Genomic DNA, 26,164 nt, shown 5'->3' on the forward strand with positions numbered 1-26,164 from the left:
GCTTTATCAAGTTGCTCTTTCACATTAACAGTCTCGGGAGAATGTTTAGCAGGACTGGAGTCTGCCCGTGCTGCTGTTAGTGGTCCTCCATGTGAATGGATGATAAAAACCTTCTGACTGACTAGCAGGTGTATAAGCCCTCTACTGGCTCTTATCTAGAGGGCCTCATTACCACTAATACAGGGAGTGCAGAATTATTAGGCAAATGAGTATTTTGTCCACATCATCCTCTTCATGCATGTTGTCTTACTCTAAGCTGTATAGGCTCGAAAGCCTACTACCAATTAAGCATATTAGGTGATGTGCATCTCTGTAATGAGAAGGGGTGTGGTCTAATGACATCAACACCCTATATCAGGTGTGCATAATTATTAGGCAACTTCCTTTTCTTTGGCAAAATGGGTCAAAAGAAGGACTTGACAGGCTCAGAAAAGTCAAAAATAGTGAGATATCTTGCAGAGGGATGCAGCAGTCTCAAATTTGCAAAGCTTCTGAAGCGTGATCATCGAACAATCAAGCGTTTCATTCAAAATAGTCAACAGGGTCGCAAGAAGCGTGTGGAAAAACCAAGGCGCAAAATAACTGCCCATGAACTGAGAAAAGTCAAGCGTGCAGCTGCCAAGATGCCACTTGCCACCAGTTTGGCCATATTTCAGAGCTGCAACATCACTGGAGTGCCCAAAAGCACAAGGTGTGCAATACTCAGAGACATGGCCAAGCTAAGAAAGGCTGAAAGACGACCACCACTGAACAAGACACACAAGCTGAAACGTCAAGACTGGGCCAAGAAATATCTCAAGACTGGTTTTTCTAAGGTTTTATGGACTGATGAAATGAGAGTGAGTGGCTGGATTGGTAAAGGGCAGAGAGCTCCAGTCCGACTCAGACGCCAGCAAGGTGGAGGTGGAGTACTGGTTTGGGCTGGTATCATCAAAGATGAGCTTGTGGGGCCTTTTCGGGTTGAGGATGGAGTCAAGCTCAACTCCCAGTCCTACTGCCAGTTTCTGGAAGACACCTTCTTCAAGCAGTGGTACAGGAAGAAGTCTGCATCCTTCAAGAAAAACATGATTTCCATGCAGGACAATGCTCCATCACACGGGTCCAAGTACTCCACAGCGTGGCTGGCAAGAAAGGGTATAAAAGAAGAAAAACTAATGACATGGCCTCCTTGTTCACCTGATCTGAACCCCATTGAGAACCTGTGGTCCATCATCAAATGTGAGATTTACAAGGAGGGAAAACAGTACACCTCTCTGAACAGTGTCTGGGAGGCTGTGGTTGCTGCTGCACGCAATGTTGATGGTGAACAGATCAAAACACTGACAGGATCCATGGATGGCAGGCTTTTGAGTGTCCTTGCAAAGAAAGGTGGCTATATTGGTCGCTGATTTGTTTTTGTTTTGTTTTTGAATGTCAGAAATGTATATTTGTGAATGTGGAGATGTTATATTGGTGTCACTGGTAAAAATAAATAATTGAAATGGGTATATATTTGTTTTTTGTTAAGTTGCCTAATAATTCTGCACTCCCTGTAATTTTCACTGAATGACATACAAAACATCTTTTATCAATCACACTGCTTTAGTTCATTGAGGTTTGCAGGTATTTGGATATACACAGCTCTCTTAAGCTTTCAATGTCACATTTCATCAGGTTTAAGTCTGGACTGTGACTTTTCTTTTTCAGCCATTGTTAAACAGACTGGTTACTATATGGCACTTTTCTGCTCGACTTTAGCCCTGAAGGCGCTTTATACAACATGTCACCCATTCAAACTAGCACTTTTTTCTACACGTAAGTGCTTTCTATCTAACATTCATGCACATTTGTACTCAATCAATCATTTCATTTGATTGTTGGTTTTTTTTCTCTATATGTATAATTGTAGGGTCTACCTTACAATATAAAGCGCCTTGAGGTGACTGTTGCTGTAATTTGGTGCTATATAAATAAAATTGAATGGAATTGAATTCAGTAAATGCATCAGAGGAATTTAGGGTTCAGTGTTTTGCCCAAGAATACTTTGGCATGCAGACTGGAGCAACCAGAGTTTGAAGCACCAACCTTCCAACAAGTAGACGATCTGCTCTCCTGAGCTGCATCCTCGTCCTGCATGACCCAGTCTGGGCAAAACAAACAGCCTCACATGTGATTTTAGAATACTTTGGCATGCAGAGGCATTCATGGTTGACTGCATGGTGCCCAGACTCTGTGGCTGCAAAACAATCACTCCGACAACACTGTGCTTGACAGTCAGTGTGAGCTGTTTGTGCTGATAGGCTGTGTTTGGTTCTGTGCATTATGGCCAAATGTTGGTCTCATCTGTTTGTTTACATTAGTAACTTTGCAGATCTACGCCATGTTGCCATGTTCTTTTCAGAGAGAAGAGGCTTTCTGGGAAGGATTCCAAACAAGCCATACTTGTTCAGTCTTTTTCCAATTTTGCTCTCACGAACTTTAACATTTTACATGCTAACTGAGACCTATAGAGTGAGATGTAGTTCTTGGGTTTTTTGCAGTTTTTCTGAACATTGCACAGTCTGATCTTGGCATGAGTTTGCTTAATTAAGTTTTATTGTCAGGCACAGTCAAATAAATTCATGCTTACAATTTTTTAACTTATCAGGTCCTAATATTTCCAAGTAATTGAAGAAATAGGAATATTAATAAACAGATGTCTGCTATAAGGTTGAAAAATAGTGGTTCTGTAATCTTTCTCTTCTAAAAGTGCAGGGGGACGCTGATGTGAGAGTGATTTGGATTGCACATGATGGTAGGAGGTCAGGGTGGCAGAAGGTGATTTTTTTTTAAAAAAAAGCAAGAGGAGGTAGTGAATGTGATGAGAAAAGGATGAAAGGGACAATACATTAGACTGGAAGCTACCTGGAGACAGATATAAGTGAATATAATGTAAGCCTCAAGAAGAAGACATCACAAAGTAAAAGGTGAAAAAACACTTACACCTGAACCGAAGCATGAGGAGAAATGTCCCAGAAGATTGCTGCTGAAAATGAGGTTTAGGATGTGCACAGGATGAATAAAAATGAAGGGAAAGCATTGAACTTAGTTCTTGTGAACTGAAAACTCATTTGGTGTTTGGCTCCATCAGTAATCATGCCATCTGTTTATTTCTGGCAACCTCAACACCTGAAGGGGACTCACGCAGAGAAGAAGCTGCAGTGCAGACGACACCTGTAACACTTTCCGACCAGAGCAGGGACATTCTTCATGGATTACTGTGCTTCATACATGGTTGCACTTTGTTTATTTACAGTCAGCCCCGCGCCTCTGCAGCATAATGATATTCCTTCTGTTTACTATGCATAATATTTATGTTCATCCTGAAAGAAGAATTATGTCCCATAAGTTTCCCAGATGGTGAAGCATCTTCAGGCAAAATTGTGAATCTTTCTGGGACACACACACACACACACACACACACACACACACACACACACACACACACACACACACACACACACACACAGATTTACTATAAAAAGTTCCAAAATGGTATTATGTTAAAATATAAATATTTAATCATTTAAGCTCTAGAGCCAGGTTTCTCAAAGTGCGGCCCGTGGTACCACATACAAAAAACATACTATGGCACATTTCACACTTTATGTATAATTCTGATATAACTCTTCAGGACAAAACTGTGGTTTACTCTTGCTTTGTAGATTTTGACATATCGCTGCATGAAACAGAGGGTGTAAATTATGACATTATAATTTAGGTGCTTCACTTTCTGCGCTGCCTGTTAGAGTTATAAGATTTTTAAAAGTTACTCTTTATTTTACTTGTAATTACACTATAGTGTATAGACTATTATTATATATATATATATAACAGTCTATACACCTTTAATGCACAATTTTGGTCATATTTTATGATATATGTACCTCTTAGGTCAATAGGTAATCTGTATATTTTCCGTTGTTATTTTTATAATTTACCACAAGGTGGCAGCAAGGTACTCCAAAGAGCATATTTGTCAACTCTCACAGATTCGTTTAAAACTCACCAAAAATGACTTAATGACAAAAACGAGAGCTTGTAGTTAATATTATAGTATTTAATTAAATTTCTTGTCCATCTAATTTTTTTGCCAGTTCATTTTGCATTTGTTAGAGTAACCTCACACAGGTGGTAGATTCTTTTTACTCAATTCAGGGATGATGATCGTCTGAAATTTTTTTAACAGTATTACACAGCTTGACTTCTCTTTTTTAGGCATGTACTTACACTGAACAGCAGGTGGAACCTTATTTTTTGTAAATCATTAACAGATTGTCAGACAGCTCTATCTCAGGAACTTAGAAGTCCTCACTCGACACATCACGCATAGTTTAATGAGCTTTGAAAACACTTCCCTATAGTTTTTGAAAACTGTTTAATATTAGATGTAGGTAACAGCTATTCTATGCTCTTGCTCACTTCTGTTAGACAATACTAACAAAAAGGTAGCTGATGAGTCTTTGTGCCATAAAAATGTTTTTGTTTATTTTACACTTGTGTATTTTGCCCCCCACTGTGGATTTAAAAAGTAAGCAGAAAATTTATCTTTTGAACCACAGACTCTGTGGAAAAACCCTTGGAGTTCACTAATTGAAAAAAAAAAAAGAGATATAATACCAGCCAAGTTTGAATATTTTTATATACAGATTTTCTGAAAATGAACAGAAGTATAAAAGCTCCATACTGTACACATCAGTAGTCAATTTAATACATCACAATGAAAACATACAGCAGATCTCTGGCCAACCCAAGAAAAATGTGGATTGATTTGAATTCAGCAAACAGTAGAAGTCCCAAATGAAGTCACAGCATCTGCATCCAAAATCACCACGAGCAGAGAATCATTTAAAAAGCTTTATTTCTATATTTGAGCGACAGGCTGCGCGGTCCATAAACTGACACTTCTTATGATGAGCCATTCTTTCTGGCTGGCAGTGATGACAATTCGTACGCACTCAATATCAAAGCCTATCTTGTGGTCCACATTGCTAACCTCAATGTTTCCAACTTTAAACTCCCCCAGTGTGATGTAGGATGTGCACTGCCTGCCCTGTTTGGTGTCCACAGACTTCTGGCCCACTTCCAGAGCTCCGTGGTGAAGAATATCATTTTGTCTGTCCTCTGTGCCGGTCAGGATTTTAATTCTGGTGATTTTTGTTGGTTTGTTAAAGATTATTATGAAGAAGTCTCCAGTGCACGGAGGTTTCCCCCAAAAATACTCATCAACAATACTGCTGTAAGCCTTGGTGGCATCATAGTTTTCAAAGACATTGATGTTTGTGTAAAGGCTGGCGGGGGGGTTGTCGGGAATGTCTATGGAGTCTTCCTCAAAGTCATCATCCTTCAGCTTGTTCTCGGCACCTTTATAAGAGGAGTAGTAGCCCATGTGCTGGAACAGCGAAGGCTTGAAGCGGATCACGTCCTTCTGTGCAAGCAGGCCTCTGAAGTGGATGAGGAGCCAGTCGCAGGGCATTTCCTGGTAGAACATGAGCAGGAAATGAGCCAAGCGCGGCAGGTCTCTGGAGTGATACAGCTTCCCGATGTAGCCCAGCTTGGAGAATTCCAACATCACCCAGTAGGAACCTTCTCTGGAGGTGATCACCTTCTTCAGTGCCGTCAGGAAGTTCCTGGAGCAGCGCACATCGTCCTCTAACATCATGTAGAAGTCGGAGAGGTTTGTGCAGAAGTTGAGCAGGAAAGCGTAGTCCACGTTCTGCTTGGAGCGGAAACGGACCCTGTCCTCTGGGTCGTTGTAGTTCCTTTTCAATCCGTCCAGAGACGGATAGTACTCCTCTGGAGCTTGGATTACTAAGAGACGTCCAGCTATGATGTGGTGTGCAAACTTCCTGGTGATTTCCTGCACCAGGTTCTCACACCAGACCAGGTCAAAGTCCGCCAGATGGACGACAACCACAATCTCTTTCAGTTCCTCGTAACTGGACTGATCAAATATGGATTTGATCGTTTCCAGGAGGTAGTTTCCCTTTTTCCTCTTGACCGACGACAAGCCAATGGTGAGGTACTCTGTTCCAACAGTGAAAAACAGTTAGTTCAGTCAGTAAATATTTTCCTGTTCGAAGTAAAAATGAATTCAAACTGGTATCTGGTAGAAATGCCTACTTTTACGTGGTAAAGGAAGCCCCGCAAGGTAGCGGTACGTCACGTTAATGGTCCCAGAGAAATTGGACAAGTCTCTGAACGTGTGCACGTATCTTTCAGAGTTCGGAGGATGGATCAGCGTCTCTCCTAGCTGTCTTTTTTCAGCCTCCTAAATCACACACAAACATGCAAACACAAAGAGTAACACCTGTAGGAACACTTCAGGCATAAGAGTCAAAATTTCAAAAAACAAAACAAACAACAACATGATTAAAGTTACCAGCACATATCCATCATCCATATAATGGTTGAAAAAGAGCAGAAAGGCGATGAGAAAGCCGAGGAAAGGGAAGATGGATCGTTTCCTGAAGCACCTCATCTTGTCCATGGACTTCCACATTACCCTCATGATCAAGTCTCTCACTGCTGAACATCACAGATAAAACAGAAATGTAGACATCAAAAAGCAAATAAAACTTTATGAGAGCTTGGCAAAGTAATTTCAGTTTTATTTCAATCCCTGTGAACACTGGGATTACAACATCGTTATGAAGGATTAGTGGAAGACTTACGGTAATAGAATAACAAGGACTCATAATCTGTTTTAATCAGGAGCTGTAATTTAATTTGTGCATTGTGAAGACTACAGAGCAAGGTATGCTGACCTCATGTTTAACTGGAAAAGAAGTCCTGAAAGTGCTGATGGGAGTTGCCAATAAACCATTTTGTAAATTTACAACATTTCTATTTATTTTGTTAACAGAGTTGCTTTATGTAATTTATCTTTCCAAAAAAGCCCAATACTCACAGGCTTCAGATTCTTATGTGACAATTTTTCCACCTCAGAGATTCTCTTTTTAAAAATTATTTAATTAAAAGAATAAAACATGACATATAAAGAAGGAAAACACATAAAGGAAGAAAATCATAGGCAGGGCAGAGTTGTTAAAGAAAACAAAAGAGAGGTTATCGTGACTGCTTGTAGTGAGTGAGGTTGCTCAATTTGCTGGAAAGAAAAAAAAATAATAGGAAAATTTTTCAGTTCACACTAAACTCTGTGTTTGCACTGAATAAACTTCAAAGAGCTTTTCAGAAACTTGTAACATTTTAAAGGATTTACAATTGATTAAATCATTCACAAATGACATCTGTTGTATTAAATAAGGAAAAATGTCTTTATGGCTTCTGGTGGTTGGCGTGCAAACTATAAATATAACAGTAAGATGTTATCACCTTCTCTGGCTGTTATGGCTGATGTGTTATCACCTTTTCATGCATCTACCAGTAACATTAGTATTCATTTGAGATATTGTTGCCTGGCACTTGACATGTTTATAGCCAATATTTACACTCTTGTTGCCAACGCCACTAATTCCAGAGAAAAACCTAACCAAGGTAAGTCTCTGTGTGCTTTTGCTTTTGCTTCTTTTTTGCATTAAAAGGTGTAAGCCATAGAAATAAAGACACTAAAAAGCTTTGTGGAGCAGAGGGAACTGTGAAGTCAGATGGTAACCCTCTCTGTTGTCAAGCTAGTAACATTTGATCCATTCGTACTGTCTGTGACCTGGGGATGTCCTTTAACTCCCACATTAAGCAAATCTCTGCCTATTTTTATCCGCGTCACATTGTCAAAACTGCAGACAGTCTGTGTCAGAGTGACACTGAACAGTAAATGCCTTCTTTTCTATTAGACTGGACTGCAGTAATTCCATATAGTACTGTGCAATTTCTTGACCCTCCCCCAGATTTCTTCCTATCCGGTTGTTCAGTCTGACGTCACTAGCCGTGTCTGGACCTAAACTCCGCTGCAGGTCCATATATCAAACGATCACTATGGCATTACTGAGAGTTGAAAAACTATCTAAAGTCTTTCATCTTTAATAAAATGATCAGCGTTCTGCTCTACCAGGTGTAACAATTGAGTTTAACATCCAGGCATCCATGAAAACGGAATTTATGACATTTAACGGAGTTAGAAGTTAGCAGGGAGTTAGCTCGCTAGCGTCTATCTAAATACAATATAGCATGTCCTGACTGCGGGGTTTTGGAAACAAATTAAAACGTACAGCTCTGTTATCACTTCCAGCATAAATGAAGACAGAAAACTAAACAGCAGTGACGTTTGTAGGGTTACTGAAGTTGGGCTAGCTGGTATATAATGATGTGCTACGTGACCGCTAGCGACACAGCTATGTTAGCATAATATAAACAAGCTAACTTTTTTTCCACTCAATAAAAGTTAACGTGAGTGTTCTCGGTGGTCAGGAACAAATGTAATCGCACGGCAGGATGCTGTAAAAGGACCAAACTTCAGGCAGGAGAACAACTGAGATAATACATTCATAATACGAGGTTAGTCATTCATATACTGCTGCATGGGCTGGGCTGTAGTTACATCCTAAGGTTTTAAAAACTGAGCTTAAATAAATGATTAGCGGTAATAAAAGCCGAGGGAGGTCAACAGTGATCACTGACTGTTTTAGGAGCTTTTTGAGATTAAATAGAAGAAAATACATAACATTAAACATGTTAACAACACAAAAGCCATATTAAACGCAGACTACTTTAGGCCCGGAAGTAGGATTTGTCGCGTCATCACTGAACAATCGGATTGTGCCTCCACACAGGCTTGCTCCTCCCCCTTTTTGTGAGTGTGGACGCTTCCTCTCTTTGCTCTTTAAATGCTTTGCTTCTTTTATTGATTTTATTGATTTTTATGCTGATTTTTTCCCCTTTTTTCCATACGAGCTTACCTGCGATAGCTTATAAATCATTAGGACTAAAGTGTTCTTAACAGAAACAGCAACATTTTTATAGTTACCGTATCTTCAGCGCTCTGTGTGTCTGTGGCCTAGACACAGCTGAAGCCTGATTACAGCGTCTGGGCACCGAACAGCCTCAATAGCCTGGAAAGGTGCTAACCGCTAGGCTAACTAGCAACAAGATGCGTTCCCTCTCCACAGATGACTACCACAGCCTCCTGCAGAAGATTGCAGTACTGGAGACAAAAATTCATCGCTTAGAAGTAAACGTGGAGGTAAATGGACTGTGTGGAAATGAAACAACCTTGCCTTTGATTCAAAACAATGGCGATGAGCAAGCTAGTACACAGCTAAGGAGCACAGATAACATGACCAAGAAAGTAGACTGTGCATTATAATAAATCGTCAAGCGATAATCCCTCCTTGGACTGTCTTGGTGCAAAACCAAGACATAAATCATGTCTCCTGGAAGGGGGAGGACGTATCACAGGCAGGGCACAGCGAGCTGAAATCTCTGAAACCGACTGGCCTTCACTTCCTACGAGACAGAGAAGCTCTTCTACCCCTGTATACGGGAGGAAACAGGACTGGACAACCGTGAATAGGAAGGTTAACAACAAACCTCCAAAACAACTGAATGTGAAGTAAGGTCTGAAAATCTGTTGAAAAGTAAAAAGCCACAGGGAAAGCTAAAGGCTTGGCCTGAAACTCTGATTGAGGCTGACTCTGCCGTAAAGGATGTACAAAGCATGTGCGGTAAGAACACTAAAGTCCTCTGCTTTCCTAAGAATATGGTCAACAACCTGAAGGAGGGAATTCTTCAAATTGCAGATGAATATCCAACTGTGACAAACATTGTTCTGCATACAGGGTCAAACGATGCGTCCAAACAACAGACGGAGGAACAAACAGTACTCCAAGAACAGACAAAGCCCACCAGAAACCTTGAGGAGGAGCCTCATCTGCCCCCACCTGGGATGAGCTTCAGAAAGGAGAGACATCAGAGGCAAGAAGAGGGGTCCCTATTTGCTTCCAACTCTCTCAACAACACCAACGACCAGGACCAGGGACCACGACCTTCGCCAGTCCCCCAAACCCCTGACAGGCCATCACCCTTCCCCCCCCTTTCTCCCTCCTCGCCACACCTGAAATTCACTGAGGAGATGATGGAGCGGGTCAATGCTGGGCTCAGATCTACCCCCGGCCCAATCCCTTTTTGTCCCCCATAAACCCCCCACCAGAGCAGCCAAAGGTTCGCCATTGAGCCCCGCCCTCAACAGAGCAATCGAAGTTACATTGCCCAGCCTCGCCCCCCTTAGTTCCTCCTTACCACCTTCATGCTCTGTCTCCACAGTCTGATGTGTGATGTGTGGAGGGTCCGGGCTATGAGGATTATGGCAGTGGTGACTTTTCCCAGGAGAAGCTGGGACCCTGTCTACTAGGGTAGACAGGGTTTTAAAAGTTCTGTACTTTTAGGTGACAGAAGGAGACATGTGGCCTGGTCAAAACACAGGGAGTGGCACTCTAAAAGATCTTTAAATATAGTAAATATACCTTGTGTGCCACAGACTGCTCCCAAACACGGGGCAAATAATACCTCTAAAACACTTAAGTTGACTTTATTAAACGTTAGATCTTTAGCTGGGAAAACATTTTTAATTAATGATTTAATCACTGAGCACAGCCTTGATTTTATGTTTTTAACTGAAACTTGGTTGGACCAAAGTAACAGTGGAGCTGTTCTCATTGAGACGACCCCTCCTAACTACAGTTTTATCAGTGAGGCCAGGGTGAGCAGGAGAGGTTGCTGTCTTATTTAATGAATTATTTCAATGTAAGCAGCTATCTCCTGGAAATTTTCAGTCATTTGAATATGTGGCTTTACAGCTGAAGGCCCCATCCAAAGTTGTGTTTCTTAATGTTTACAGGCCTCCCAAATACTGCACAGACTTTTTTTAATGACCTCAGTGAACTGCTGTCTGTGATCTGTGTTGATTTCGACTGTGTAATTATTGTTGGGGATTTTAACATCCATGTGGACAACCCTCAGGGCAAAGGGACTAAAGACCTGAGTAACACTCTGGGCAACTTTGGGCTGACTCAGCATGTAACAGAGGCCACACATAATAGAGGACACACTCTTGACCTACTGATCTCCAAAGGCCTGAGCATTTCGAAGGTTACTGTGTCTGATGTGGGCCTGTCTGATCATCACTGTGTTTTCTTTGAAAGTAAAATTTCAGCCCACACAAATATATCAACTTCAGTGATCACAAAACGGTGTATAACTGAAGACAGTAGTGAGATATTTAACCAGGTCTTCCCCTTAACACCTGGCCTGTCCAGAGGGTCAGTCAATGAGCTCGTCAATAGCATCAATGCTAAAATGTTACATGTAATGGACACTATTGCTCCCATTAAGGTGAAGGTTATCTCTGGAAGGAAAAAGTCTCCATGGAGAAACTCCACACTAGTGAAAAATGAAAAAAGAGAGTGTAGGAAAGCTGAGCGCAGATGGAGAAAAACAAACCTCCAGGTTCATTATGACATCTATAAAGAGAAACTTCACAATTATAATTTACAACTGAGGAGTGCAAGGAGGTCCAACTTCTCTGACATCATCACTAAAAACAGTCATAATGCTCGGGTCTTATTTGCTACAGTTGACAGGCTAACAAACCCTCCTGTGCCAGTGGCAGCTGAACTTCATTCGACCATGGCCTGCAATGACTTCACCAAATTCTTCACAGACAAATTTCAAAAGATTAGACAAGCAATTGGTACATCAACAGCAGATCCAGGATATGTACTGTGTCCACTGAAAAACTGTTTAAACACCATGAAACAGTTTCACCCTATTAACAGCAAAGACCTGGAGGACATCTTAGGTCAACTGAACTCCTCCTCTTGCTGTTTAGATGTCCTGCCAACAAGTTTTTTCAAAAAGGTCTCAAAGACTTTGGAGTCAGACCTGTTACAGATCGTCAACTGTTCTTTAATGTCAGGTGTGTTTCCAGAACCACTAAAAACTGCTGTAATTAAACCTATACTGAAAAAGGACAATCTTGACAAGACACAAATGAACAACTACAGGCCGATCTCAAATCTCCCATTTTTAAGTAAGATCATTGAAAAAGCAGTTTCTCAACAGCTCAATTACTTCTTAAAACAGAATAACTTCTATGATGCCTTCCAGTCAGGTTTTAGACAGAACCACAGCACTGAAACCGCTCTGGCCAAAGTGTTTAATGACATATGTCTGAATACAGACAGTGGAAAAATGTCAGTCTTAGTTTTGCTGGATCTCAGTGCAGCATTTGATACAGTTGACCACAACATATTACTCAAACGACTGGAGAACTGGGCATGTCTTTCAGGAACTGTACTAAACTGGTTCAAAACATACTTAGAAAACAGGAAATACTTTGTATCAATAGGTAACTTACCCTTTTGAGCAGACAAGTATCACATGTGGAGTTCCCCAAGGTTCCATCTTGGGACACCTTCTGTTTAACATTTACATGCTCCCACCAATGGCGTGTCCAGCGGGGTGGCCTGGGGGGGCACAGGCCAACCCCCCCAACCAGACTGGCCACCCCAGGTGCCACCCCAAAGGCAAAACAATAAAATTCAATCAGATATCAAATGTACGATTATGTTTTCACGGTGAAGCTCAGATATCCGAGTGTAAGTGAATGCAGCATCGCTTCTGCGCTATGTGCATCACGTTAGCAAAGGTAGGAGAGCCAAGCACGAAAGACGGCACTGCAGGAAACAATTTTTCGGTGAAAGAAAATGAGGACAGAATAAATGTCCCGGTAAGTAATATTAAGTTTGTTGAGTTTAGTAAACTTCGGTGAAATTAGAATACCAAGGAAAAAATAACACTTAAAGAATTATCGCAGCCGTGGAATATTTCAGACAGTTTGCTGCTGAGGGGAGCTAACATAAGAGTTATGAGTTATAAGATATAATCCAAGTCGTAACATTGCTGTATGGAGCTGCAGATTTGGTTGCAGGTTAACATAGCTGGACTGGCCATCGGGCATACCGGGCATATGCCCGGTGACTTATTTTTTTATTTTTTTTTGTAATGGCATGAACAATGAGAGGTGGTGGATTGGCCAGATGCAGGTCGATGTGTAAAAATAACTCAGTTGTTTGGTGGTGGCTGTGGCGGAGCTTCCACAGAGGCCAGCAGGTGGATGAGGGAAGGGGAGGCAGGAGGAGAGCCCCGAGGCGGCCACCAGTCCGAGTGTCAGGTGAACTGAGCTTCAGGTAAGAAGTTATGACCTGCAGTCTATCTGGGTCAGATATAAACCAAGTTCAGGTGGAGTTTATTTTCGTTGTGCTGACTTTTTACCCTCAGTTGCAATAACTCGTACTGCGTTCTAGCCAGCTTGACGGAGTTTTTATACAGCTGGGTGGGTGCTATGATGTTACTGATAGTGAACTTTATTTTATTCATAAGGTTAGTTAGTAGAGTTGCCAACGGCTCCTTAAAAAAATGGAATGGTCCCTCATTCAGAGAAAATATTACACGTTTCATATTGAGCTGAGAAGAGACGCAGTTTGTCCCGAACTTTAGCTAGGATGGAAAAAGACACAATGGTGGAGTTATTCTGTCGTTACGCTGCACAGCTGCCTCTTCTTCTCTCATTCTCTCCCCCTCCCTCTCCTGTTGCTACTTCAATCATGAAACTGATCAATGATCAGCTGATCGGCTTTTCTCTCTTGTTTGTTTATCGCCCACTTTGCGCCAGAAAGAGGAAACCAGCGGATGTCGCGCTAAACAACAACAGCACGTTTAAGCTTGATCAGCTGTTGTCAGAATTTATTTAATATTAATTTCTAGTATCAGCTGATGTTTGCTGGAGCCACAGCTGTAAAACTGCAGGTCATGGTGTCGGTTTGGATATGTGGTGAGAGGGAAACATGAAGATGAAACCAGGAGATGTCCTTACTGAATCATCAGAGCTGAACAGGTGATGGAGAAACAGGTTTACCTTTTAGTTAACATGAATGAGTTGAAGGGAAGTTATGAACTGTTTCTGAGAGACAAATAACACCAGGATCCTTTTTTAGGTAGCTGACAGCTGGTAACTGTGCAGGGGTGGATCTAGCAAAGTGTTGCCAGGGGGCAGGTAGGGCATTAACAGGGAAAGGGGGGCACAAGGAAATACTTTTCTTTCTTATCCTCATTTAAAATATCTAGCTTTTATTAAATAATTATCTGAATCTTACAACCAAAGTTTTTATCTGACGTAAAATGTATAGAAGTTTACCATAAGGCAGCATAGAAAGTATTTACTTGCTTTCAGGTTTTATTCAAATGTTAGTCTTTTCAGTTGTTTCTCCACTTTTTTCCTGTTTCAAAATCACCAGTTTGTGAGAAGATTATCTTCTTTTTTTAACAGGCAGATAAAGTTTTGCATTGGCATTGGCTAATTTGTCAATTGTTTGTTACAAATGTTCGTATTTTAATATTAAAAACTGTTTTTGCCCAAAACATATGTGCACTACATGGCAGTAAAAATACTATGCAAATATTGCTGTCCTTGAATGCTGAGTAAACACTGACAAAGCACTGATTGTATCTCTTGTACTTTATCAACGCAGTATCTAAAAACTTTGCACCGTAGTGGTTAAAATCTCATTCTAATAAGAGTTAAAAGCGCATTCGGTTATTAGGTTTATAGGGTTATTGAATTATGGTTAATGGTTGGTAGAATTTGTTTTAAACATTATCTGCCAATTACATCTGCCACCCTTCTCCAAATCTGTGCCCCTACCTGGCTCCCCCAACAAAAACTTTCTAGACACGCCACTGGCTCCCACTGGCACAGATTATAAAGAACAACAAAATAAACTATCGCAGCTATGCAGATGACACACAAATATATATCACAATGTCACCAGGAGACCAAGGCCCTGTACAGGCTCTTGGTAAATGCATTGAGGAAATTAATGACTGGTTGTGCCACAATTTTCTCCAGCTAAACAAAAACAAAACTGAAGTAATAGTCTTTGGCGCCAAAGAAAAACGATTACAGGTCACCAGAGAACTTCAATCTATACACCTAAAAACCACCAAAACCAGGCGAGAAATTTGGGTGTAGTGATGGATGCAGACCTAAACTTAGAAAAACACATTAAGACAATAACAAAATCATCTTACTATCACCTTAAGAATATATCAAGGATAAAAGATCTGATTGCTCAACAGGACCTGGAAAAACTAGTCCATGCATTCATCTTTAGCAGGCTTGATTACTGTAACAGCATCTTTACAGGTCTACTTAAAAAAATCAGTCAGACAACTAAAGCTCATTCAGAACTCTGCTGCTCGAGTCCTCACTAAGACCAAAAAAGTGGACCACATTAGTCCAGCTCTGAGGTCTATACACTGGCTGCCTGTCCGTCAGAGGATAGACTTTAAAGTTGATGCTGGTCTATAAAGCTGTGAATGGTTTAGGACCAAAATACATCAGTGACCTCCTGACCCAGTATGAACCTTCCAGATCCCTCAGGTCATCTGGATCCTATTTTTTATCAGTTCCCAGAGTCAGAACCTACGGAAGCGTAGAGCTGCCACCCAGGCAAAAGAAAAATACAAGTGTATCACGTTATAATGTGGAAGGTTTATTGTTCTAACAAGATACTTTTCCTGTTTGTACAATATACTATCATGTTTGTACCATATACTTTTCACGTTTGAACAACATAATATCACGTTATTACAATATACATAATTATCACGTTCGTACAATATAGGATCACGTTCGTACAATATAGGATCACGTTCGTACAATATAGGATCACGTTCGTACATCCATCCATCCATCCATCCATCTTCATCCGCTTATCCGAGGTCGGGTCGCGGGGGTAGCAGCCTAAGCAAAGAGGTCCAGACCTCCCTCTCCCCAGCCACCTCCTCCAGCTTGTCCGGGGGAATACCAAGGCGTTCCCAGGCCAGCCGAGAGATATAATCTCTCCAGCGTGTCCTGGGTCTGCCCCGGGGCCTCCTCCCGGTGGGACATGCCTGGAACACCTCGCCCAGGAGGCGCCCAGGGGGCATCCTTGCCAGATGCCCGAACCACCTCAGCTGGCTCCTTTCGATGTGGAGCAGCAGCTGCTCTACTCTAAGCCCCTCCCGGATGGCCGAACTTCTCACCCTATCTCTAAGGGAGAGGCCAGCCACCCTTCGGAGGAAGCTCATTTCCGCCGCTTGTATCCGCGATCTCGTTCTTTCGGTCACTACCCACAGCTCGTGGCCATAGGTGAGGGTAGGGACGTAGATCGACCGGTAAATTGAGAGCTTCGCTTTTACACTCAGCTCCCTCTTCACCACGACTGACCGGTGCAGCGTCCGCATTACTGCAGCCGCAGCCCCAATCCGTCTGTCGATCTCCAGCTCCCTTCTCCCATCACTCGCGAACAAGACCCCGAGATACTTGAACTCCTCCACTTGGGGCAGGAACTCATCCCCGACCCGGAGTGGGCACTCCACCCTTTTCCGGCTGAGAACCATGGCCTCAGATTTGGAGGTGCTGATCCTCATTCCCGCTGCGTTACACTCGGCTGCGAACCGCTCCAGTGCGAGCTGGAGGCCCTCACCCGATGAAGCCAACAGAACCACATCATCCGCAAAAATCAGAGATGAGATTCTGAGGCCACCAAAGCGAAAGCCCTCCGCCACTTGGCTGCGCCTAGAAATCCTGTCCATAAAAATTATGAACAGAACCGGAGACAAAGGGCAGCCTTGGCGGAGCCCATCACCCACCGGGAACGAGTCCGACTTATTGCCGGCAATGCGAACCAAGCTCTTGCAACGGTTGTATAGGGATTGAATGGCCCGTAGCAATGGGCCAGACACCCCATACTCGCGCAACACCTCCCACAGGACGCCCCGAGGGACACGGTCGAATGCCTTCTCCAGGTCCACAAAACACATGTAGACTGGTTGGGCAAACTCCCATGCACCCTCAAGTATCCTCGAGAGGACAAAGAGCTGGTCCAGTGTTCCGCGACCAGGACGAAAACCGCATTGTTCCTCCTGTATCCGAGGTTCGACTAGCGGACGAACCCTCCTCTCCAGCACCCTGGCATAGACTTTCCCGGGGAGGCTGAGGAGTGTGATCCCCCTGTAGTTGGAACACACCCTCCGGTCCCCCTTCTTGAAGATGGGGACCACCACCCCGGTCTGCCAGTCCACAGGTACTGCCCCTGATCTCCACGCAACATTGCAGAGACGTGTCAACCAAGACAGCCCTACAACGTCCAGAGCCTTCAGGAACTCGGGGCGGACCTCATCGACACCAGGGGCTCTGCCACCAAGGAGTTGTTTAACTGCCTCAGTGACCTCGCCCCCGGAAATCGGTGGGTCACACCCCTCATCCCCAGACTCTGCTTCCTCCCCGGAAGACGTGTCAGTGGGATTAAGGAGGTCCTCGAAGTATTCCTTCCACCGCCCGACAATTTTCTCAGTCGACGTCAACAGCGCTCCGCCAGCACTATACACAGTGCAGGTAGAGCACCGCTTTCCCCTCCTGAGACGCCTGACGGTTTGCCAGAATCTCTTCGAGGCAGTCCGAAAGTCGTACAATATAAATATTATATTGTACGAACGTGATAATTATGTATATTGTAATAACGTGATATTATGTTGTTCAAACGTGAAAAGTATATTGTACAAACAGGAAAAGTATCTTGTTAGAACAATAAACCTTTTACGTTATAACGTGATACACTTGTATTTTTCTTTTGCCTGGTGGCAGCTCTACGCTTCCGTAAGAACCAGACACGGAGGAGCTGCATTCAGCTTTTATGCTCCATATATCTGGAACAAACTCCCAGAAAGCCTCAGATCAGCTGAAACACTCAGTTTATTTAAATCCAGGTTGAAGACTCACCTACTCTCAGCTGCATTTGAATAAAGCACCAAATCCACACTTTTAAGCTTAAATTTCAAAACTTATATTTTAACTACTGATTTTATCTACTGTTTTTTTTAATCAATTTCAAATCATGCTTTTTATTGTTTTTGTTTTTTAATGTCTCTGTAAAGCACTTTGAATCACCTTGTTGTTGAATTGTGCTATATAAATAAACTTGCCTTGCTCAAGGTTCAAGGTAAAACACACAGTGAAATGTAGCCTGACACGCTCCTCGACATGTGCAAAAATGGGGGGGGGGGGGGGGGGTAGAGGAAGAACATTGTATATATATATATATATATATATATATATAGTATATGCATTGGGTGAATGTGCAGTAGTAGCAGCAAGCAGGTGAATTCTGCATCTGACTATTTTACAGAATAGACAATATAAACATATTTAAAATTAAAGGAATTTGGAATGTACATTGTGCCTTGGTTTAGAGTATCTTGTTATTTGTGGTCTTGAGCAATAGCTCTCCAGGATTTCAAAGTTTTTCTTGACTGCTTTTTCATTTTCAGTCCAGTCCTTGCACCTGCTAATTTTCAGAGGACTGTTTTTTGCTTGTTAAGCCATTTAACACTGACCTATGAATTATTCAGTCATAAAAAAATAAACCAATTCAAGGGATGAACTAATGTTGTGTCTACACGTGAAAGACAGCCCAGCAAAGGACCAATTTATAGATTGTGTCTTTAGAACTTTGTTACTACAAATCACAAAGATACAAAGCATCAAACATCTTCTGCAGGACCATCAACACCACAAGTACAGTATGCCAGAGCCAGATAGTGACACTATCATTAACATCTACAACAGCAGTGATCTGCAAAGCTGTCCTCAGGCTGTGTATGTCCATAGGATGTTTGAGCCACCACGCTATGATACACTGTGGGCTCATCCTCCACTCACTCCTTTTCACTAAGTTCTGTCTAGTCTCCTGTAGCCTGCGTTTTGTCCTTTTTCTCCTCATTTGTGGTTTCTCTGTGCTCTCCCTACTGTTCTCATTCCCATCACACCCAAACTGTCATGGCAGAAGGATGCCCGTCCTCGAGCCGGGTTCTGCCGTCGGTTTCTTCCTGTTAAAAGGGAGTTTGTTTTTTCCTTTGCACTGTCACAGAGAGTTTGCTCATAGGAAAGCTGATCACTGCGGTCCTTTCTATAATATTGTGGGATCTTTACTTTATAATATGAAACACCTGTTCTATAGTTATATAGTTCTACAGTTGCTATACAAGAAACTGAATTTTAAAAAAATTGAATTAGTGCAGCTTTAAAGGGGCGTTTCACTCCGAATTCAAAAATACATGTTTTTCCTGTGGCCCATGTTACTTTTGATCCAGCTTCATTGTTTTGTTGAAAAACTCTACAGCCATGTATCACTCCCAGATATCCTGACCCAGTTACTTGGAAAAATCCAGAAACTCAGTGAACAGATTTAACCTCCTAGGACCTGGCGTCCACATATGTGGACATCACATTTTGGGTTATTTAGACCAAAATACTGAATTTTGCTCTACAAGGGCCTGACATCCACTTACGAGGACATTATACTGCCACTGTTCTATCAAAATTTTATATTAATATCCTCATATGTCGCTCTCACTTTTCTTAGAAACAAAAATTAGGCAAAAAAAAAAAATCTGGCAATTCTTTGTTTTTACGTTCATCAGGTCCTAATCAGCCCAAATATCAAAGAGAAATTAAAAATGCATGCCATGGAAGAGTTCGGGTCTTAGGAGGTTAAACCAGTGTTAAGGGTCGACTTGGGTCAGAGTGATGTAAATGGCATTACCGGATTGGAATGCGAGGCTCTAGCAGCATTTGATCCTATGTTATTGTCTGTGACCTGGGCTGTCTTTTAACACCCACAGACTGGAATGGAAGGCTCTGTGTAGGAAAAAAGTCTAATAGGAATGACAGTGTCTATGTGCATGTCTGCAACTGAGTGCATAGGAGCCATTTCTAACTAGAACTAGTTCACTGCTACCATCCCATGACACTTTCATCCACACAGAGAGCCAGCTGCTCCTATTGTTCCACAGAAAAAGGAGACATCTCTACAGCCGACATCACCAAAACTGGATAACTTCCACGAAACAATATAGATGCATAAATAGCACTAAAGGCCAGACCAAAAACATTTATTTCCAATTGTTTCAAAGTGGTCCCTGTATCAGGACGAGGTTATTTAATAAAAACACTACCACTATGACTTCATGAGAGCTGGAACTGAGAATTTTTAAAGCTGGTTGAGTAGCATCAGTACTACACTAATTCCCTGTTACAAGGCTGCTGCGCGCTCTGGTTTAGATTCATCATCATCTGACTCCGTGGTTCAGGCTAGCTCAGAGACTTTTTGTGTTCCAATAGTTTCTCCAACAAACAGGGTTCAATGCTCATTTTGGCCACACAGTTTTTGAGCCGTTTTTACATCAAACTAGGCCTTAAGGGCTTAATCAAAAAATAATAATTGCTGGTTTTTGCAGCCCTGGAGTATCAATCACAAAGCTGGAAGGATATCCATCTTTAATTAGATTCTGATGAGCTGCTCAACATGACAGATGTGGCCAATGGCAACGGCACAAATAGGCTATAGAAGGCTGATTTTGAAGGTTTATCATTGGATTATGCAAAACTGCTGCTATTAATGGATAATTTCTTTAATTAATCTACCTGCTTGCGCAGGGGTCTGTCGGTCATCTGTTTAGCTTGCGTGCAGAAGGAACACATGCCCGGTGATGTTTCAGAAGTCATTAAACATCAGTGACATCTCTCGAAAGAAAACAAACGCTCCCAGGCCTGTTTGGGGTGATATATGCTCAGTGTCTTCTAATGAAAAAGAATCACCCCGACTACACAGCATGTCCTATTTGGAACCTCATCTAAAAAAACAAAAACTAAGCATCCCAGGACACGTTCTCTAATTTTGATGTTTCGTAACGTGAAAATGCAGCATTCAGTGTGAGAAACCACAAGCTCCCCAGTTACAGGGACAATTTTGGCAAAGGCCTGCTGCTGGGCCCAATAACTGAATAAACAACTTATTATTCATTGTGTTATTCATTGCTTGAGTTCCATTTTAGAGGTGGGGGAGAAAAAAAACAAAAGATCTGCCATCTGCAAGAGAAATAAGCCATTTTATGTTTCTGTCATGAAAAAGCTCCAAACGGCGGCACCTGAGAGATGCAGCGATGAAAATAAGTGGAAAGACAACGACGGCTGTAAGTCAATATTATGAACGTCTTCCCTAAACCACCTACACACCAACTCACACATGAACCGTCGTTTTAGATAGAAGCCTGCGAACATCAGATATTGAGACAATGAAAGAATGTCCAACAAGGCCAAATAAGAGCCACATGCCTGCGCTGCAAGAGAAAATACTAAGAAATTAGATTTTTGTTTGCTTTCTCTCAGTGAGTCTAAACAACAAACAGACCCCTTATAGGTCACGTACATTTATATGGAAATGAAGGTGCGTCTGTGAATAAATAAGCACCATTTGTTAGTGTGTTTGCTTTAGTTTAAAATGTTTCTCTGCCAAGTTGTTATTTTTTTCTCCCCCTCAGCAAATTATCAGTGCGTCTGCCCTGTGAGCTCATTTCTAAGACTGAAGTCATTTTAGATTAGAGCCAGCGAAATAATAACAGGTAGAGGGGAATACCAATGAGTTCCAACGTTAAAAATTGTTATGCGTCCTAGGAGGGTTTATCTTAAGTGCTGCGCATTAACAACAGTCTCTCCAAAAACGGAAATGAGGGGGAGATTTGTCCGCTCAGTAATATTTTTGTTTTACAAACAAAACAGGGGAAAAAAAGGAGCAAGAACAGCGGTAATTTCCTTTTTCCCGACGTGTTTTCTTAAACCGACGGAAAGAAAGGGAAATTGCTGCAATGCGTAAAGGTATTAGGTTTTTGGAGGAAAAATAAATTTTTTGAGAAAAGTAAATAAATGCATTTTACGTAGTCCTGAATCGTTCTGAGAAGTCAGAGAATTGCAGCAAACTTTATTAAATTAGAGTGACTGTTCTTGAACTGCATATTCAAGCTGCCAGAAATCAAAGCCATTTTTATAGCCCAGCTGACAGGGTTTCAGTTTTTCCTCCTTTTGTATCTCCTTTCCAAATGGGATGTATGTATCTGTCTATGTATATATTGTCTATACTGTCTATATTGTCGCTTTCTTTTTAACCCCAGTCATTAGAAAAAGCAGGGCAAGATTTATTTAAATTGATATGGAAAAGTGAAAAAGAACACAGCTTGCCTTTGCAGCTCCTAAGTGTTGCAATTTCAAGCTTGCTTGATCTTCTTCAGGGAGCTTCAAGAAGTAGTTTCTTTACACTACTGGTATCTCAGTTTCCGTTAATATTTAAAGGGATAGAGTTTCAGGAAAACAAGGTCAAACACTGAGGCAGTTTAGGTCAGCATATGCCACCTTTTACACCCCATAATGGATACTGCAGATATGTCAAGACACGGCAGGATACACTAGTTTGATTAGGTAGGTTCCTCTGATAGTGAGGGTTCTGTGAGACAATGTTAATGAGCTACACTATATGGACAAAAGTACTGGGCCATCTACAGGAGTTGCTCAGCCCTATAAATTCATGCCACTGAGCTCTGGTGGAGAGTTTTTGAGCTGATGTTTATGCCAGGAGAAGATCTGGAACTATGCAGCTACTGAGTCAGCAGATTGTTGGTGACTTTACACACTGTGCACCACTGTAACTTTATATGGTCTTCCACTTTATAGCTGAAGTGGCTGTGGTTCCACAGTGCTTCCACCGCATAATATCACTTACAGTCGATCGTGGAATATTTAGAAGAGAAGGAATTTCACAAACTGTCTTGTTCCAGCAGTGGCATCCTATTACAGTACCAAGCTAGTGTAGTGGTCCCTGTTGCCAGACCTGAACACGATGTTCCTCTCCTTTAGCAGCTGCTTGACCTCCCGGGTCATCTGGGGCTTTTGGTTGGGATAAGCCCGGATACATTTGACTGCTGTAACAGTGTCTATGCAGTGTTTTATATAGCAGAGAACACTGTCTGTGAACAATTCCAAGTCCTGATGTTCAAAGATATCCCAGTTAGTCCTGTCAAAACAGTCCTGCAGCCGCTGAGAGGCACCCTCTGGCCATATGGTAATATTCTTTGTGATGGTAGGAGCAGTTTTCTTGAGGGGGGCATATACAGGGATTAGAAACAGTGACAAGTGGTCAGACTGACCCAGATGTGGCAAAGCTCTGGCCCTGTAGCCCATTTTGATGTTGGAATAAACTTTGTCCAGAATCTTGTCACCCCTAGTGGCACACTTGACATGCTGGTGGAATTTGGGGATTGCTGTTTTTAAGTCTGCGTGATTGAAGTCCCCTGCTACGATATGTACAGCGTCAGGGTAAATGCTCTGTTTACTATTGATGTTTGTGTGCAGGAGTGTGATTGCCGAGTTAGCATTAGCATCTGGTGGTATGTGAACTCCCTAGGTAGGTAGATGGGCCTGCATTTGACAGTCAGATATTCAATGTCCGGTGAACAGTGACGTTCTGTTATCGGTCTGGTACACCAGCTGTTGTTCACATACATACAGAGCCCCCCTCCTTTGTGCTTACTGTCCACTGTTCGGTAATGTCGCTGTGTGGTGTAGCCTGCTAGCTCAATAGCTTCTATTTCTTTTCCATATTGATCCTCTTGGCAGATGCACAAGTTATCACAACACATTATTTAAATATGGAAAGTATGTACAGTCGGTGGGCCCTCTTTGAGCTTCTGCAACAACAGCTCTGTAGTTTCCAAACATATGAAACCTTTTGGCAGCAATGTTCCCTCTAATTTTTCATGTGTCTGAGCGAACACACAAACTCCCTGAGCAATCTCTTGGACCACTGTGAGCGACAGCAGACGTGTGCACTGTGGTCACGCCAGCATCAAATCCATCCAAGTTACATGGTTTATTAAAATAATCAAATTACAGCATTTACATTTATGTTAGACTACTTTTAATTAACTGCTTGAGCCCATTTACAATGAAAATTAAAAAAAATCTTGTTCATGACCTGTGCAGTACGTTAACACTATTGGAAGTAAAAATAACTTGAACTCCAATTTTGAAAACACAACTTTCTTTTTTTTTTTTATAAAGCTCTGACTTGTATTATGAGTCTGTGGTCTGGGAGAGAGTCCTGTAACTCTCTGTCTGCAAAATACAGTAAATAATGACCAATGTTGGGTAATTAATTATATAGTTACTTCTTCAAAAAAACAGTAACTGAGTTTTGCAAACAACAAAGTTTTTTGCAGCTGTTTACCTAAAAATGCAACCAAGGCGGGTTTTTAAAAAAAAATAAACATTTCAAACTATTTACAGAACAATCAGCTGTTCTGCATCAAATTTGATGCCACACAAATTATTTGTGCCACTCCAAAAAATAATTAATGCCCACTATGAGATAAAGGAGAACAACAGCCTGACAGCAGGAGATGTATCACTCCTGTAACACCTGTAACATTCAGCAGTCGCATCATTGTTCTGACGCACGCAAGAAACTATTGACTACACTACACACTAACTACACAAGACAACACACTAACTTTAGACTCCAAACACGCTAAACGCCGCAAATCTCTCACATCTCAAAACACCGCCATCACTCCTAAAACTTCCCCCTTTCCTAAACAGCTAAATGCCATGTTGCCATATCACTTTTTGATTGGTCGACATGGTACATTTCTCAACCAATAGGAAAGAGTGGAGGTTTTGTTTTTGCTCACAGGCGGAGAATGCATTCGAGCGTTTTCCTTATAAAACGCCGTTTTTACTGTTTCTTCCTGCAGTAAATATAAACAACGACAGTATTCAGGAAGAAAACAAACATTGCATTTTTTTTATCATAACTCTGGTTTTACGTGGCCTGTCAACACAATTTAAAAACTGGTATAAAGTTCACACAATTGTTCCGTCTGTCGTGCTCATATCTCCAATGGTTGTCCACGTTGTCATTACCGTGGCTTCACTCCACATCAGCCACGCTGCTTTGCTAGCTAAAACACCGGTGTCGGCACATAAAGACGCTGTCATAGCCTGTCAACGACGTTGATTAGCTGCGTATATTCGAATGTAAATCGCATCATTGGCTGGACTATGGGATAAGGTGGCATCGTTCTAATCCCTTTTTTTGTGTGTGCGCAACGCAGATTTTCTGTGTGCAGAGACCGTGCCAGCAGTGCGCAATTGCGCACCCACGCAGCTTCAAAGGAACATTGTCAGTATTTTAGCTTCAGACCAAAATATGGAGCAAATATGAATCTGACATACATATTAGAGCTTTTTTATTCAATGTATTCTCTGTTTCAAACTCCAATGTGCCTAGTTCTTCATTCCAACTCTAGCTAAAATGAAGATTTAGAGCTTCTTTAAAAAAAGAAAAAGAAAAAGTCTGATTTGGGGAATAATTTGGAAAATTGAAGGCCTGAAGCCTGTATGAAAGTTATAGGAGCCAAGCTTGTGAAGCTTTAATAAGTGAGTGTGTTGTGAAAAGTGCTGTGAAAGTGTGATCAGAGAAAATAAATGAGAAATGCTTTGAATTCAACAACTCCCATCTAGGTACCCTTCAGCAAGGCACTTAATCCCCATTAGTGTCAGTAGCAGCACTAGGAGACTGTGATTGTACTGGGAGGCTCCCAAGTGGGAACGCGTGTAACTGTGTGAAATGCTGAAACAGAAACCGCTTGCTCAGCAAAACTCTCGCCTGTATACATTTAGACAGGAAAAGATGGATGAGATACTTGTTGCAGCAGAGAAATTGCTGAGAGACTCCACAGGGATGTATTCTTATACATGACAGCTGGCTCATTATTGACTCGATGAACACGGATGATTTAAAATAATTAATGACACTAGCAGAGACTGTACCACATCTGCTGTGTAAAGACATTCATCACAGATAGCTCTCAGCCACATTACCCCTCCCTACAGCTCCATGCAAACTGGGCTTTTGGACGACGACAAGGAATGGGGAACAAGACACGGTGGTAAGTTAGAAAATTTAAATGTATGTACTAAAACATAACTCAATTAAGAGTGGGTGTTTTTCCGCAGGTCAGTAGTGAACTACATGCACAAACAATCGCAGGAAGAAAAAGAACCGCACTGGGCAAAGTCAGGAAGCCAGGAAGAGCCTGAGGGACGGTTTGGAGGAAGAAAGTGGCTTTTACAGCTAACCGTGCCCAGGTGTAGCTCATGAAGCTAATTACCCATCAATTAGCTTCTGCCACACAAAAGCAAGGCACAACTAAAACAGAGCAGAGACAGCTAGCACCTGGATGATCGGCACACTTCAGCCTG

At 41.9% G+C, this 26,164-nt stretch overlaps 1 protein-coding gene across 1 annotated transcript in view; it reads right to left on the reverse strand.

The window, feature by feature from the left end:
- Positions 1-4,651: 4,651 nt before the first annotated feature.
- Positions 4,652-26,164, reverse strand: part of LOC101472188 (alpha-1,3-mannosyl-glycoprotein 4-beta-N-acetylglucosaminyltransferase C) — an 88,425-nt gene continuing 66,912 nt past the window's right edge. Inside the window, exons 3-5 of the mRNA XM_004564467.3 lie at positions 6,401-6,546; positions 6,142-6,289; positions 4,652-6,045 (exon numbers count right to left, since the gene is read on the reverse strand). Of these exons, the coding sequence (XP_004564524.2) occupies positions 4,883-6,045; positions 6,142-6,289; positions 6,401-6,529 (1,440 nt within the window). The 5' untranslated portion in view covers positions 6,530-6,546 and the 3' untranslated portion in view covers positions 4,652-4,882. The remainder of the gene's footprint in view (positions 6,046-6,141; positions 6,290-6,400; positions 6,547-26,164) is intronic.

This window comes from Maylandia zebra, linkage group LG7 (assembly GCF_041146795.1).
Source record: "Maylandia zebra isolate NMK-2024a linkage group LG7, Mzebra_GT3a, whole genome shotgun sequence".
NCBI lineage: Eukaryota > Metazoa > Chordata > Actinopteri > Cichliformes > Cichlidae > Maylandia > Maylandia zebra.